Source organism: Porites lutea, chromosome 3, assembly GCF_958299795.1.
Source record: "Porites lutea chromosome 3, jaPorLute2.1, whole genome shotgun sequence".
Taxonomy (NCBI): domain Eukaryota; kingdom Metazoa; phylum Cnidaria; class Anthozoa; order Scleractinia; family Poritidae; genus Porites; species Porites lutea.
In genome coordinates this window covers 45322816-45340111 of record NC_133203.1, presented here as the reverse complement: position 1 = coordinate 45340111, position 17296 = coordinate 45322816, and the positions used below count along the sequence as shown (strand labels likewise).

At 38.1% G+C, this 17296-nt stretch overlaps 1 protein-coding gene across 1 annotated transcript in view; it reads right to left on the bottom strand.

Annotated features, from left to right (window-relative positions):
• LOC140931251 (tyrosine-protein phosphatase non-receptor type 4-like) overlaps window positions 1-17296 on the bottom strand; it is a 44511-nt gene that overhangs the window by 25986 nt on the left and 1229 nt on the right. Inside the window, exons 2-22 of the mRNA XM_073381018.1 lie at window positions 14759-14866; window positions 14044-14086; window positions 13757-13835; window positions 13250-13294; window positions 11768-11820; window positions 11124-11200; window positions 10557-10603; window positions 10003-10090; window positions 9133-9221; window positions 8617-8680; window positions 7495-7592; window positions 6659-6727; window positions 5457-5525; window positions 5227-5264; window positions 4673-4793; window positions 3948-4041; window positions 2207-2247; window positions 1694-1736; window positions 1525-1581; window positions 1101-1187; window positions 212-281 (exon numbers count right to left, since the gene is read on the bottom strand). Of these exons, the coding sequence (XP_073237119.1) occupies window positions 212-281; window positions 1101-1187; window positions 1525-1581; window positions 1694-1736; window positions 2207-2247; window positions 3948-4041; window positions 4673-4793; window positions 5227-5264; window positions 5457-5525; window positions 6659-6727; window positions 7495-7592; window positions 8617-8680; window positions 9133-9221; window positions 10003-10090; window positions 10557-10603; window positions 11124-11200; window positions 11768-11820; window positions 13250-13294; window positions 13757-13835; window positions 14044-14086; window positions 14759-14866 (1480 nt within the window). The remainder of the gene's footprint in view (window positions 1-211; window positions 282-1100; window positions 1188-1524; window positions 1582-1693; window positions 1737-2206; window positions 2248-3947; window positions 4042-4672; window positions 4794-5226; window positions 5265-5456; window positions 5526-6658; window positions 6728-7494; window positions 7593-8616; window positions 8681-9132; window positions 9222-10002; window positions 10091-10556; window positions 10604-11123; window positions 11201-11767; window positions 11821-13249; window positions 13295-13756; window positions 13836-14043; window positions 14087-14758; window positions 14867-17296) is intronic.

Sequence of the window (17296 nt, the reverse complement as noted above, 5' to 3'; positions counted from 1 at the left end):
ATAAAACATTGCATGTTAATTAAAACACTAGTCATGTATAATGTACAGTATTTCTGAAAAAAAAAAAAAAATCAAGAACATTTTCATGCTGATTTCTCACTCAGCACCCGGTAAATAAGAACTTGGTCAGTGTGAAACCCGAAATATTAGGTTCTTATGTGCGGGTGTTGAATGTATTTGTTCAAAGCAGAAAGATAACTGACGTATTTACCGTTAGGTCGTATCGTCATTATAAGAAGTCTTCGGTTTGATTTGCTAATGGTTCGTATAAGCTCCACAATCTTAAAACAAAGGAAAAGTGAAGAGTTAAATGAATGACACACCGAGATACAAAACAAACCATTTTTTTCTTACTTACTTTCATTGCACCTCCCGTGGGCGATACCACGCCCCCCCCCCCCACCGGCGGGGGGGGTCCGGGTTAGGGGTGTAAATTTTGGATTTTCTGTCTCACTTAGTATGCTATGGTAAAACTTTCTGTCTCACATAGTGTACTAAGGGTAAAACACTTACAACACTTTTAGCCATCATTGTATCGTAAGACTCATTAGGGTCAACACGCGAAGAAATCTACTTTGAGTATTTTGGTATCTATCATGGGTTAAATGAACTAAGCCTGAGCCATACACCCAGACTGGTCTCCTTTAGGGGTTCAGTTCAAAATTTCCGATATCACTTCGTCTGTTTTATATGGGAGTCTCCCTTCCCCCACTCCTCCGAATAGTCATCCAAATTCTGTAGTTTTAACGTCCTTAGACTCTTCACAGTACCCTATTTTTTTCGTAAGATCGCCAGGATTGAGCGCTAACCAGTACGTGCGGCCATCTGGGGTTCATGTGTCCCGAGGGGGCGGAGTCGGGGTTTATAGCGATCGGGGGAGGGACATATTTTTCTTCCCTCCTCTCCAACCGATCTGACACTCATCCAAGATTTCCGACTGTAACGTAACGCGACGATCTTACGGAAAAATAGGGGATTCTGAACAGTATATAACGTCCCTTACTTGAGGCTGGGCTGTATCTATAGATTACCCATCAAAATGAGTTTTCAAAAGAAGAAATCAAATAAAAACAGGAGAAAAGAAAAGATACTGTAGTTACTTCGTGATGTGGCAGCTCTTTCACTATCCGTCCATTGATGTGAACAATCTCGTCTCCTTCTTGTAGCTGCGGCATGCACATGTCGGCCTAAACATACAAAATGTACGGTTTCATTAGCGATAAACAGCCCACTTCTGAGTTACCCCAAGGCTCTGTTTCAAAGCGACGCTAAAAGCGAAACCATTGATCTGAAAATGAATTTTGATCTATCCGGGTGAATTTCCCTATACATTTTGAGCGCAATCGACTCCGGCAAGGTAGCTAGCAAGGATAAACACCGTCAAAATTTGGCTTCCAGGTATCATGCGTAACCTTCAAAGTTAATGAATCGTTATATGAATTCATCACATTCAATACAATCACAGCTCGTCACTTGGCCTGTCTTCGTAATACTGTCTGTAGAAAAGCAAAACTAATATCTCACCGGCATTCCTCGAGCGATCTTCGACACAATTACTGGCAAGTTTATGTCCGCACCTCCCTAAAATATTCAAAGGAATAACAATTTTTTTACAGCTGCGGCGTAAGTTGTATTAACCCATCAATCTGCCCGTAGAAAAAACAAAAGGATAGATGAGCCATTATTTTCGTACCTGCACATTGAATCCAAACCTTCCTTGATCATCAGGTTCCATTCTACGATAAAATAAAAAATGGCAATTACATTGTAAATATCAGAAAACTAATGCCAAAAACTCCGAAATACCCTGGTTATATAGAAGCTTGTAAGAAGTTGTCATTGAGGAGCTCTTGCTTACGTAAGAAGCGCAGTTGGAATTAAACGTTCCCTGGTGACTAAACCGGTAAGCTAATGAAGGAATTTGCGTGTTCAACAATTAATTTACTACGCGAGAACACGCAAGAACACGAAAAATATAAAAAGAAGCAACTTGATTGAGAGAGAGACAATCGCACCCGGACCGCGTGCCAACCTTGAAATACTCTTGATCTCTCTAAGAGTTATTCGAAAGCCTTCAAAGCTTGGTTTAATCTTTCTGTTACTGGCGAACAAACCAAATTGCCAAAATAGTACGTTTCCAAGGGAACAAAAATTTTTGAACGACATTTTACGGCGCAAGTAACGATCTCAAAGTTCTTTGTTTTACCTGACAGTCATAAGACCTTCTTGACTGGCAGAACCATTTCTCTGAAGGAAAAATAAAAAGAAAAAAAAACATGAGAAAATCAAGACCTCTCAAAGCATCACCAAACGAAAAAAAAGACGGAAAAGGTGTTTAAAATCTACGGATCAATCACCATTCAATCAATCAATGAAACAATTAATCGATCAATCAATCGATCGATCGATCGATCGATCAATCAATCGATCAATCAATCAATCAATCAATCAATCCATCCATCAATCAATTATTGAATCGATCAATCAGTCAATGAAACAATCGATCAATTGATAAATTGATCGATTTGCCCAATTGATAAAGTCATCCCTATTCTGAGCAACCGCAGCGAGATGTGAAAATTTCCAGTCATTGCGTCCAATTACGTCTCATGCGACTGGACTTTCCATTGAAGTGCAAAGATTGCAATGTCATATCTGCAACCCCGACTAATGTACCACACTCAGATGTACGTATGTAGCGTTGCTGAGCTTCAAGACTTTGTAACAATCTTTCCGATAGCCTGTTCAGGGCCTTTACATAGTAAAGACATCGCAAAGAGGGGAACGGGGAAGAGAAAGGGAGAGAGGCCTTCGGTCTATCTCGCTGAACTGAATTTTTTTCCCACTACGTCAAAAAATAAAGTTATCAAGTATTGTTTCATATAGACATTAGCAATTAGGTGTAGCAAAGCAAGAAGTGGAGAGAATGGAAGAGTAGAGGCGACATGTTAAGATACACGTAACCGAAAAGTGAGAGTGGTTTGTGCGAGTGTCGCATTTGAAAAAGCCTTCCTCTTCTCTTACATACCCGAGCAGTAAAACCTCTGCTTTCTTGTTCCATATCAGAAGTTACAGAATCGTTTGAAGAAACACTTTTACGCTGAGTTAAAGACAAGGAAGAAGAGGAGACACAAAGATAATAGAACAGACGACAGAACTGTTAAGAATCACAGTAGTAGCTGTTTGCCTACATGCAAGAGTTAATATGTAAAAGGTTAAGGTGGGCTTCCAGGAAGAAATGCTTAAGTTTGGTTGCCAGTAGGCTAGAATGCTAATTAGTAAATACACCAGCAAGAACATAAAGCTACGGCAAAACAACGGCAACACAGGCAACAAAAAAGTGCAACTTACTTCGCAAGATTGTTGCTACACCGACTTGGAAAGTATGCTGCGCGTTTTACCATCCACGTTAAAGCCTGTCTTGCAACAAATCACTGAGCCTGTTGCAAGTTACGTGAATCCTAAATTCTGATTGGATAAAATTACGCGGAAGTCGCGCCATACACGGGAGTTACATCTTGGGCCGGTAAAATGCGAAATATCTACAGATCTAGTTGCAAAAAGTAAAAACACTGTTTGCCTTCTGCTGCAACTTTTCGCAACCTGATTTGTTGGAAGACAGGTTTGATTCGTGGGTGGTATTGTAAAACGCGCAACATCGCTATTCAACTTGTTTTGCGGCAATGTTTCTGCGACGTTGAAGAAACAAGGCTTGAGACACCGTAACTTAAACGGGAAGAGGAGCAATATCCCTTGTAACCACGAGGATTTTCTACACTTGAAGTAACAGACGCGGTTTTTAGCAAGTTTCTCAGTTTTACTGCACGCAACTAGCTGCGGTATAGCTGAGCGGTAGAGCATCTACACAAGCAATTAACCAGAAGGGCATTTTTTTCCCCGCGTCCCTTGAAAAAAAGGACTTCACAAGACCAATTGATTCATTGTACCTGAAGTTCTGGTGTTAAAGCTGGTTTAAGTCGGCTCATTTGGATCTCATCGCCAACTCCAAGACTTTTGCTTCTGACTAAGGAGTGATTCATTCTAACAAAATTAAATGAAGAAATCAAAGTTAGTTATAAAAATCACTGAGCCAGGGGACGAGACTCGGGAGTTATAAGGGAGCTTAAGAAACCACACAGCACGACGACAAAGGCGGTAAAAATGTGACTTAAAAAATAGTTTGCGTTCTTTCAAACCTCATCCTGTTTATTGAGCTGCACTCTTGGGGGACTAATGTGTCTTCGGGAGGTTTTGAGAAACGCACGCCAGGTCCGAGACTTTCATTTAAAAAGGCTTAAAATCATCACAATGTATCACAATGAAGAAAAGCAGCACACAACATACACATTTAGATTTAAAAGTATACCACAGCTAACAGTTTACGGTCATCTAGCCACCAAGAAGTTGACTCGCCGCCAACCAACTCGCCACCAACTGTGACGGCTGGGTAGCTGGCTGGATTAACGGGCGAGTTCTGTAGTTTTTGAGGGAGGAACTGCGTGAAGATAGGGAGCAAGTCATGTGCACTGGCATAACAATCCACTGGCTTTAAGAAAGCCTATGGACAGGGGTTTTCGTCAGAGATCTCGTCTAATCCTGTGTCTTGGTGGCGAGTCTACTTCTGGGCCATGCTGGCGATTTTGTTGGTGGCGAACACAAAGCACAAGCTTACTTGTCGAAATTCGAAGGAACGGAAGACGAATAATTGATTCCAGTTGAGTTAGGAGCTCCGTCATTGAATACTGTATCATCCCTGTCGAAGATGTGATCCAAATCAATTCTTCGGCGCGAACCTGATCGATAACAAACAAGTAAAAACCCGAGTTTAATAGTTATGAATGCGCCGTGAATACGGATCCAGTAAATCATTAAGACAAATCTCAGTAATTTTCCATGTCCTTGCTTTTTAACCTCGCAGGTTGTGTTCATACTGTACCGGAAACCTTTTCCTGCCGACACGAAAATCTATCCCGTATAGTATGAACACCTATCTAAATATGTGACTCTACACTTTCGTGCTCGGCGCGGCGTAACTTCGCTTTGTTACAGAAATTGCGCCGAAATCAACGTTCTTATGTGTGAAGAGTAGCCCTACAGTGTGTACGGTATGGTTTTCGTGCCGCGGCGAAAGCTGTCCGGAATAGTGAGAATATAGCCCTTAAAAAGAGACAACACATATTGATTCTACACGTTAATTGCCCTAAATTCATGTTCAATTAGTCTCACCATCATCATTTCTTTTGGAGTAGCGTCTACTGAGCGTTCTGCAAAATAATTGGAAAAAAAATCAAATTAAAGACTTTTTCTCGAGACATAATGCAGTTTATCTGTATGTAATCGCTAAATTCAGAATAATAGCGAGTCTTACAATTTGAGTCCTCTAAAACTTGCTATCATACTGAACTTTAATATATCGAAAGTGGTTTATTATGACGACTTGAATGATTTTAAGATACCTGACAATTCTAGGTTCAGTTCGAGGCTGTCTTCTTCCCTCTTCCAATGCTTGATATTCTGTCTTACCTCTGAGAAAAAAATTTTCGTTTTTAATGTTTTACCAGAGCTGCAAAATAATTTTCTTTCTGAGAAAGACAAATGTGGGGTCGGACCAGCCTCGTCCCTAGGCGTTCTCTCTTGATCCGTTGTCCGCTCGAAGTCTGGGAAAGAGCGGGCGAGGTGACGTCACAGCTCATGGTAGAGTCCAGGAATGACCGAGCCGAAAACGCCTGGGGACTAAGCTGGGGTCGGTCGGACTCGATGAAGGACCCATTATGCACCTTAAACGAAATTGTACATGGAAGCCTTGGTAGGCAAGAGATTTGCCGGTAGATTATTAATTGCAGCCTGCATATAGTCACTACAATAACGTTACTAAGTTGGTTTGACAATTTATACACAGTATGCTTAAGGTTGATTTTATTCATCTGCATAAAGATAGTCTTTGGTATTAACACAAAAGAAAAGATTTCTATTTCGGCGGACAAGGGCCAATCGGCTTAGAGGACTTCTTAATAAGGTCAACACCATCTGGTTGTGAAGAATTAATCGGGGTATTAAATAAGCCCATCAGAACGATAACAATAACGACAACGGTGACGACAACGAAAACGAAAATGCTCATGATCATGAACTCGTTGATTAAAAAATATACAGTCGAACCTCCATGTGCGACCACCTCTAGTAAGCAACCACCTGTCATAAGAGACCGCCAATACAAAACACAAAAATTTTCCCAGTCAAAGCCTTACAGTTGGAACCTCTAGTAAACGACCACCTCCTGTACGCGACCGCGGGCCTGACGGTTAAAGATTTTCCATTGTTTTTAACCTCTTGTAAGCGACCACTAGACGCATTCTCTGATCTCTGTGTTCGCTTTGTACACTATGCTATTTAGAACAGAACATACGAAGACCTTTAGTGACAACATGGAACTAGACGTCACATATCCTAACTTAGATATTGCATACAATAAATGATCTTCCATAAAGTAAATGTGCCTGGACCTCTTCTCGGAAGAGACGACCTGTGGTTCGATTTTTGTAAGCGACCACCTTCCGTTAGCGACCACTCAGTCTTTGCATTTTGGGTGGTCGCTTATGGAGGGTTCGACTGTATTACCCGAAATCATAATAAAAACAAATTAAAGACAGTTACTTACCTGTATCTGTACTTGGAGCCTATTCTCACCAATGCACTCTTGGAATTCGATGGCTTGGGGAAGTGAGTCCTAAAAAATGAAACCAGAAAAAAAAAGTAAATAAGCATAATAGGACTGTGACAGTGCGTGGTCAAACAAGTGATCAAACGAAATCACTGATTTGGTGTCTTCCACGAGTATGATTTCAAAGAGTAGTCGACATTCATTTCTGTCACACCTGTGCCAGTTAAAAAACATAAATATAATTTCTATGTTCTGTTTAACCTTTAAGTCCCAAGAGTGATCAAGATCAATTTTCTCCTAATAATATCAATACATCATCAAAAGAAAAGTATATGAGAAATAGTAAAATGACAAACTGGAAGAAAATCCTTTGATCTTTAAAAAAATTCTGTCAATCAATTATTCAAGGAAATGTTTGATGGTCAGTGTGGAGAATTTGTAGGTTGATATTGAGGCTTTAAGGGTTAAAGAAAATCACGGGAGTGAGGTGAAAGGAGTAAATTTAAAACGTCAAGTCAAGAATGACAATCACATATCCACAGCACTGTACTTTGATTTGTAGCCTTCCGCATGGTCAATCTTTTCCTGATAGTTGCTCGTTTTTGTATCTACACTGCAGCTACAGCGGCTCGAACTGAATTTGAATGGTAGCACAATAGCTTTTCATCCACGGATTTAACAGTTAGAGAGAGAAATCATCTTGCCAAATCTTGGTGTAAGATTAAAAGGGGAACCTTGAAATTTTCAGAGAGAGAAGACCAGACTCAAGCTTAAGACAAACAACTTTAAAAGCTCTCCACAAAAAATTAATTACATAACCATTTGATACAAACCTATAAAAGGTGTGAAACTCAACGCATGTTTTCCATAGGTTTTTGCATGCTCTGTAAGTAGGCATGTGAAAACCTATCACATTATCAGTCCATTCATTCTGCAAAGAAAAGTAAAAAGTGAACATCAACTGCAAAGGATGGACGGTAAAAGATGATGCCGCAAGACAAAGGATCTATAGAGGACCTGATCAGCTAAGAGTACATCAAGTAAACACATTGAAATCTGCAAATCCGATCGTACTTCGTAAAAGCATTATCTTTGAGAGACAAAAACATGACGCCGATAGAACATAACCAGAGTGGGGTTGTAGCTGTTAACAGCTGTATGCAAAGTCATCACAACATTTTTCTTCTCCACCACCACTATCACCATAATCATCATCATCATCATCATCATTATCACCATCAACCCCAATCACATCAAACATCACGACGACAGGACACCCTAACTTAAGTGCCTTTATGCATCAGTTGATAATTATTGTATTCCTCCCCTACCAGGACCAGTGCTCTCACCAGGATTTCGTACACTGGGGTCCACAGGACCCATAGAGAAGCTAATAGGGGGTCACGAGGGAGAAAAGCAGGTCACAATTTTTAGATACAGTTTAACTAAACGTTTTCACAGGTCTGAGTCTTAGATAATGATGGGTGTTTTCTAAAGACGCCATAACCAATTAAATTTTGGCTTATATTATGAGGAAATGTACGTATGTGTACGTATGCTTACGTACGTTTCGTAATAGGTATTTTTTTCCTTCTTTGCGCCCTTGGGACCCGTTGGGCTAATTATAGTGTAGCATTTCCCGAAAAAGTGCGGCAATGACGCAATACCGCGGTCTGGTAAGAACACCGCAGGACTAACAAGGATTTAGCACAATGATTAAACCAGTTTGGTTTGCACAGTGGAAAAAGAGATGTGAAACAAAGGACTGACTCGACATCAGACAGCCCACTGCAGAATAGCCATGGTGGACAGAGTCGGGCAATGATCCCCTGAAAGGCCTCAAGCGGCAGACAGCTGTACGAGACAGTCATCAAGGTTTGGAAACTGCGTGCATTAGCAAAATTAGTGGAAAGTGCTAAATATTGTATATGTCTGAAAAACAAAACTATTTTTACCCAGTCAGGTCTGATCTGCACAAAGAATCGTTTTCTTTTGAAGCAAACTTTGACAACTTTTGACCTGCCAAGAAAACAGATTCAAAAACCAATATATGGATCACAAAGTTCCTGAAATAAAACCTTAACTCCCTCAGTACTAAAGAAAACAGTTAAAAAAATACAGAAGTTAGTGTAGTGCAATTCAAAATGTTTGCATGTGTTGAGGAACAATAATTAACTGGATTATCCCCTGCAGTGCCAAAATATTTTCAGCAAAAACACAAATCATGAATCTCTGAAATATCTTTAAAAAAAAAATGTTAAATATATCATGACCAGTCACATGGGAGATCAAAACACCACTACACATAATCAGAGTATGGCTTTCAGGATAGTTTATAATAAACAAATATAAATATTCACATATGATTGGTTGTTTCCCCATGGCACAGTACCATTGCAAAAACCAATAAAAAAAACAATTCTGATAACGAGATGATAGTTTTGTAGTCCAATAGTATATACCCTACGTACCATGGAAAGAAGTTTATTTTACATCTGTTGTGGTAAACAGTCAAGCCAAGGGGAGAAATTCCAATGTGAAGGTCAAGGCCGTCGTGATCCTAAAACAAAGGCCCATCAAGGGAGAGAACAAAGGTTTAACAGGGGTGTCATGAGTCTACATGTTTGTATGATTTACCAAGCTTCAGCAAAAACAGTCAGAAGAGATTACATGCAGCAAGTGATTCAGGGTGTTCAACAAAAGAACTCAACCCTTCATTAAGGATCCACAGCAGCATTCAGCATACCCTGCAAGCAGAGGCCACATTTTCGCTGTGTGAGCTGTCATGCAAAAAGTAGCCTCTGCTGACAACCATTCAATTTTCTATCATGAATGCATAAAATTTGTCATGCAGTTCCCAAGCAAAATTAATTGTCAGGTCTGTTGTCAAATTGCACGAGTTTCGCGGGAATAAAAAAATTGCAACAGCTCTGATCTGCTACACAAGACTCACGCAAGACTCACGCAATGTTCTAAACCAGTCAAGAACAGCAAAAAACCTGTTTCTTAATTTATTTTTCCAGATTTCTGGACGGATTTGAATGGTTGTCGGCAGAGGCTACTTTTTGCACACCAGCTCACACAGCGAAAATGCAGTCTCTGCTTACAGGGTACATTCAGCGGCATAAAGTACAAGAACTGAATTATTAAGTCTCTCCTCTTTATTGAAATGCTGTTTTCACTAGATCGGGTCGTAAAGTTCTACGCTTCTGATTACAACTCTGACTCCGACTCCGACTCCATTGCTAGTGAAAACAGGATTTAAGGGTTAAAGAGGTGTCAATAATTATTGGTAGGTTTGGTTGCTCATTTATCAACATGATAAAAATGCACTTATGTACCTTAGCAAAGTGAAGATCTACTCCATACAAATCCAAGTTTTTTGCAACCTCGAGAAAATTGAACTCAGCATCAGCTGGGCTTTGACCTCTAAAAAAATAAATTATATTTATCAGTTTTTCACACAGACAGCGGTACCTATGGCCCTTAAGTAGTACAATAGAGGTACCAAGGCCTGGCCAACATAATCTGCACATCTTTATTATGGTGGGGAGAGGAGAGGGAAGGCTAAAAAAATTTGATTAAGGTTATAAACCTAACAACATTTCAGTCCCAGCAGCATTTAGGATGTTTGTCACATGACCCTAATTTAATGACCTCTAATTGACTCCCAAGAGTCTTTCTGTGGCTCTGTGTGATAGAGCATCTAGACTAGTATATAGCCAGAAAGACATGCTGATTGCTGGTCACTGACATTAAGAAATATCAGTCATAAGATCAACCATGTTTAATAGTTTTACACAAAAAATAATATGAATAATTAATAACCACAATCATAAGATAATAGAATGATTTGTTAATTAACAAAATGTAAATTAGTTGTCTGATTAATTACCCATGATGCTTGTGAAATTCGGCTGCTCTTTCTTCAAAATCTTCAGACTAAAACAAGAAAAAACATGATGACATGTATACATGAACATTTACTCCAAATAATCTATAGGTGCCAATTAGTGGTTGGAAAATTCAAAGTGTTATCAGTTTATGTCAATCAAGGTCTTGTTACTCAGATCTAGTCTAGTCTGTTTAGCAGTAGATATGATAACCAAGGTAAACTTAGTTTTTACTGACTATTATTAAGCCTACTGTAAGTGTTAAGAAGGCAGCAAATATTCCACTGGAAGAGGCGAAACTGCCAGCTGCACAATCATTTTGACTGGGCTAATTTGGACAAATCAACTCCAGGAACTTGTAATTAATTGTTAATTAATTATCACTGCTGTCATCACTGCTCTAAATAGATGTTGTCAACACCTACAAGGGACACCTACATCCAATCACCATCCACTTTCTTAATTATCACCACAACTTCCCATAACCACTTCTTATGTTGATGAGGTTTAAAAGAAACTCTTCACTTGTTTGACCACTTAAAATTCTCGGATGAATCAACCATACAAACCTGATCAGGAATAAATCTGAACTCAGATACGTAAGAGCAATCATGCATAATCCTGGCATCATAATCACCAAGTTCTCCTGTAATAGTATCAAATTAATTAGATTTTTTGTAACAGCAGGTTGATTGTCAATAGGATTTTAATTGAGGTTTTTGTAATAAAGATTCTTCATAGTATGAAATCGAAAATGATATTAAAATTTATTTACATGTATTTATTATTATTTTGACCTTATTGTTAAATCAAGGTCTGGCAAATGATCTTAAGAGAAAGTTAAGTGTCAGAATTACATTCAGGGCCTCCAGTAAGCACCGAGAGCTGACGAAATGCGTCGGCTACTTTGCTCATAGAAGTCGACTACTTTTTTCTAGAAAGAACTAAGAGGAAACTAGTTTCAACAACATTCACAAAATCTGAATGAACTGGTTGCACGTTTTGCTTTAGTCATGTGAAGGCTATATTTCAGTCAATGTTTCACAAGTTTATAGGTTTACGCAGAATTTGTTTACGTGAAAAGTACGTAATTTAGAAATGAAATGAAGTACTTAATTTGAATGTCCACGATACCCTAGGCATTAAAAATATACATTCCACCACAAATATAGCTAATAACAGAAAACTTAAGTACTCAATAAAATTAATTTACCCTGAAGCACGTAAGAAGCCAGTTCAGCTGCTGTATCATACAAACACGGTAACCTGCAACAAGAGAAACCAATCCTGTCATTCAACTGAATTTTTGTGGCCATTCTCAATGACCTGCCAGGGCTTCTGACAGGTCACGGAAGAAAAAGTCAAATTTCGCAGGATTTTCTAACAGAGGTCATCATCTGCTCTTTCAACAACAATACGCTCCAGAAATGAATCAGTGCCCAGTTTTTCGCAACACAATCGGATGTTGTTTTCACATTTCAGTGACAAAGTCAGCCTAAGATAAATTTGCAAGTTTATGGCAAGTAAATAGCCCCAATAGCTGAAATAAGTTTCAAATAAGTTGTACAGACATGTATCTGATAAGATTTCTACCAAATTTCGCGGTATTTTTCGCATTTTTGTGAATTTCGCGGGATTTCCCGGATTTACCTGAATTTCGCGGCTCCGCGACCACGCGAAATATTAGAAGCCCTGACCTGCCCAGTACATAGAAATGAGCTGACAATCCCACCACCCCTTGGGAAGCAAAGTTCAGCAAAGTAGTTTGTCACATATACTTTCATCTAAATATTATCAGAGGGAGACATACTGTAAAAGGAACCATGATTGTTTGACAAAAATTAATACAGTATGTGTAGACCCTGGTCTCATTGTCTACATGTATGAAATATGCAAACCATTGTTCTGAGGAGGACAAGGATGCATGTGTAAGATCCCAGGATGACAGCAGCAGCTAACTACCTCTTGTAAGCTCATGAGGTGACAGTTTTAAAATTTTCCATTGTTTTCAACCTCAGAACAACCACTAGACACATGGTATGATTTTTGTGTTCACTATATGTACCACATTACTCAGAGTATTTGAAGAACTTTTAGGAAAGACATGTAAAAAAAAATTTTGTAAATTGTAATTTGTTTACCCACGGATCACTAAGGAGTTCATAAGAACTCGTTGAGACGTGTCCGTGCGTTCCAGATCGAATTGGAATTTGGAAGTGTTGGTTTTTAAGGAGAGGGGAAAACCGGAGTACCCGGAGAAAAACCTCTCGGAGCAAAGGAGAGAACCAACAACAAACTCAACCCACATATGGCGTCGACGCCAGGATTCGAACCCGGGCCACATTGGTGGGAGGCGAGTGCTCTCACCACTGCGCCACCCTTGCTCCCCTACATGGAACTTTACATGTCAAAACTTAGAAATTGCACGCAATAATTCTCTTCAAAAAAGTAAATGAGTAGATCAGACCAGGTTCTGTTTGATTCTTGTGAGCAACCGCTACGTAAATCTTCCCATATTGGGTGATCACTTTTGGGAGGTTTGACTGGGTTACCTGTGCATATCACTACAGAGACTGTTTGCACTTTTATTGCTTGAATGCCATTTTCTCAAAACATGTGCCCTTTTTTTAGCCTTTTATCAGGGAATAACAAGGAGTAGAAGAAACCAAATGCAACTTCAGAAAATTACACTCACCTTCCGGTCAGGAGGTCTCGTTTTATTTGAAGGTAGAATTGATATCTATAAATTCATTACAACAAAAAAATCTTTTGTTACTGGAAATAATTCACTCAGTGCATGATGAACATAACTATAGAGTGAGGAAATGATCAGAAAGTAGGAAATAATACAAAAAAGTAGGGATGTACAAAACCTGTGCTATTTAGTAAACACATAATATGCATATGTATGTTACCAGTTAAAATAATAAAATCCAGGCTAAAAAATTTTAACCTGGATTTAATAAAATTATTATGTCCTAACCCTAATTATTCATGAGTTAGTGCTACAAAACAAAGAAAATTGAGAATCAGCCTAGGTTAAAAAATTTTAACCTGTAACATGTACAGGTACAGTAACACTTTCAAAAACAGAAACATGAGTAATTTGTGGAGAAAAAACGATGATCTTTATAATTTATTCAAAAACTGCAATTTATTATTACACCAAAAATTAATTGCAATAGCTCACATGTAAGCTTACCTGGTGATATCCTCAGATAGTTTAGAAGGATCTGATGCAAAAAATCTCACTCTAAAGTAAAAAATGTATGGTGGACCACCTAAAAGATAATTCCATGCCAGACATGTATCAGTAACAAATCATATTATAAATTTAAGGTAGTATTATAATTCAACAAAACTATGATGATATTATTATAATTATTACAGTATTAATAATGATAAAAATAATAACAATAATAATAAGAAGAAATAATATTAAGAAGAATTGTACAGTAGCTAAAAAATAATGATAAAAACATGACTTACGTTTCAGTTGTTTTCTAATTTGCTTATCAGAATTCAGCCATTGCTATTTCAAAAGAATAATAATGACAAAATTAATATTATTATTGATAATTATTATTAAGATGTTTCCGACAGTTACAATGTTAGCAAAATTAATTTAAATTAACAAACTTAAAAACGACTTAAAAATAATGAACAGTCTACACTGACACCCGCCCCCCCCCCCCCCCCCACTTTCTTGCTTTTCCAGCCATAGGTTTTAAACAAGTTCTCTCTTTACTGAGGCCAACTACACCCCTTCATGATAGGTTAGGCAATTGCAGAGGTGCAAGTCAATTTTCGCTAACTTGGCAACAAATGTTTGGCAGTTGCCAAGTCATATGGAATTTTATCAATTTGTATTTGTTGTCTTTCTTTAGTTATAACATATTCGTTAAATCAGAACTCTTTCATCTTGGCTGTGCAGTGATTTAAGTCTTAAGATGTCATGTGTTCCTCCAAATTTGATTTTAGATTGAGTTTGCTGCCTAACTTGGAAATGAATTTTAAAAATGCTCCAAAACTCTTTTTGGAAGGTGACTTTTTGAGAAAGCATGAGAAATCAGTTGCCTTTAACCAGTGAGAGGGTCAGAAAGGTCATGAAATGGTGAGACTCATGACAAAGTTGTGTGAGACTAGGCAAGTCTAGCCTGTCAATACCAACATTCAATAAAATAATATTTGAGACTTCACTTGCCAAGTTATCTGGTGAATCAGCAACATACTGCAGACCAAAAAAATGTCTTTCCAGCAGATCAAGATGCTTGAAAACAGCTTCTAACAATGTTTGACCTTTAGAGGGTTTCTAAAACAGAAATAAAATAAACATACAATTTACAGACCTTGCGTCACTTGTGGCAAAACATGTTTGCCTTGGGTTGGTAAAATACACAATGTGCAAATCTGTTGCATAAAGTGAAACTACTCTCTACTTTCTACGACAACTTTTCACAACAACCTGATATTTGCTGCAAGACAAATTTGATTTGTGGGTGGTAAAATGCACAACATTGCTATTCTTTGAAAGGATGAACAAAAAATATGAATTTCATAAATTTGTAATGTAGGATGAAGAAATAGATGCAGAGAAGATCATCATATTTAAAAACACAACTTATGCAATTGCAATAAGAAAGCCTGAACTTTTCAGGCTCACCAAGATGAAATTCCTGAGCTCTGCAATACTAGCCTGCATCACAGACGTAACTACAAGTAAGTTTACCATGGGCAGTAACGTCTGTGAAGTAGTGCCGATGAATTATCGGAACTGCGTTTCGAATTTCCTTTCATCCGATTTGTAAATGGGCCTTGGCTTTTTAACAGGCCAATCATGGTGCGTGCACAAAACCTGCCACACAGCTGCAGGGTTTTCAACAAGAGCGCGGTGGCCAGGGAAATTCCCTGGCTATTTCACATCAACTTGACGCCTACTTTTCTTTGGAAATTAACCCAGTTTTTACTTGTAAAATGAAAAACGTTTGCCATAGAACACAAACCTTGGTTGAAAAACCAAAGTCTTGCCTTAATTCTGAGTTACTTTCATTGTTCAATCATCAAAGCCAAACACTCTACTGAGCAGCCTTGCATATCCCCAAATTGGCCCAAAACCATGGGGTCTGGGTGCAAAAGCAGCCAAACTTGTGCTCAAATTTCCATGCGTTCTTTGGTGCTAGTTTTTTCTTTCTCCGCCTACTCCAAAGCTTTTGCCACCTACTTAAAAAACCTTGTTGAAAACGCTGCCGCTAGGAACCCAAACATAGATTTTGGAGGTGTTTCGCAGACGGCCTCAACCAGAGTTAAGTTTTGTCTGTGATACAGCCAGGCTATGCGATACCAGGGCAGTGCTCTAACCTTTTGAGCTGGCGAGACAACTGGCAGATGGTCATCAAGGCGGTCGCAAGTTTGTAATGTTGCTGAACAATTAAGTTGCACAGTTTTATTGTCTATTTCACCATACCTTCAACCAGCTTATAACCATTTTCCTTTTGCTACAAATGTCTCTTCAGATTAAATGCTCACCTTTTACTACGTTACAGTATGCAAATTGTTTAGACTGCTAAAAAATCAGACTTTTCCAGCCGTCGCTGATGATACAAATCAATCTTAACTTCCAGATTCATTCCAGATGGCCAGAGTTAAAGTTTTAGGAATGCCATTGAAGAAAATATGTAAAATACATTTTAATTGTACCTCTAAACTGTAAACACTTTTACTACAATAAAGATGAAAATGATATTCTATGAGAAAGGAATCCAGGGTGTTCATTAGGCATCGGAGAACAGAGCATTCTCTGTTAACTACGCAAAATTCGCTAGCAAATATTCAGTAGCCTATGACTATCTTTTATTCAGACATGGAGTCTAATTCCAAATATTATCCTGTAACGTTACACCTCTCTCCCGCTATTATAATTCTTAGTGAAGACTCTGGGAACCACATCCTGTAAGTATCCATGTCTCAAAAAATTATCAGATCATCATGTGCAATGAAGCCCACAAGCATTTCGAAATTGTTGGGGCGCTTAGTAATGCAAACACATGTTCCTTACAAATTGTTGCAATTCAGAGTAGTGTCGACTTCCTTTCACCAAATAATAAACAGGAAGACTCTGCTAGCAGGGAAAGTTACATTGTGTATGTATGAGGAAAAAATAAATGTGCAGAGCAAAAATAAAACTGACAGGCAATTGATTTAATGCAATAATTAACCTTTAAATAGAACAATTTTAATCAATATTATAGTTTTATTAAATAATAATATCCATAACCAACGAGTAAGTAAAAAATTGTCCCAATATTGATCATTAAGCTATATTTTTAACACAGAAACAAAGATGGTGAGTTAAATAGTGCACATGGAACAAAGCAAAATTTACTTACAAGTACAGTTCAGTTGACGTGAAAATAAAGTAACACATGGTTAATAGACAAACCCAGAATTATGCTGATAAAATTATATTGCAAAAAATGATTTGACTTGCTCATTTAATAAAGAGATAAGGCAACGTTAACAAAAAATATAAATTTAATGATCAAGAATGAATTTCACATGGTCATCCTCAAACTAAAATTACTTATGTGCAATGTTACTTGTCAATATGAAAGAAAATTCTCACTTGATATTTTAAATATTTATGATCTGACAAATTTGTTTCAAATTAACATACATCTTCTAATTCCAGAAATGATGTAACTAAAAATAAAAGAATCACATGCGTGTAGAAAAACTTCCCTTA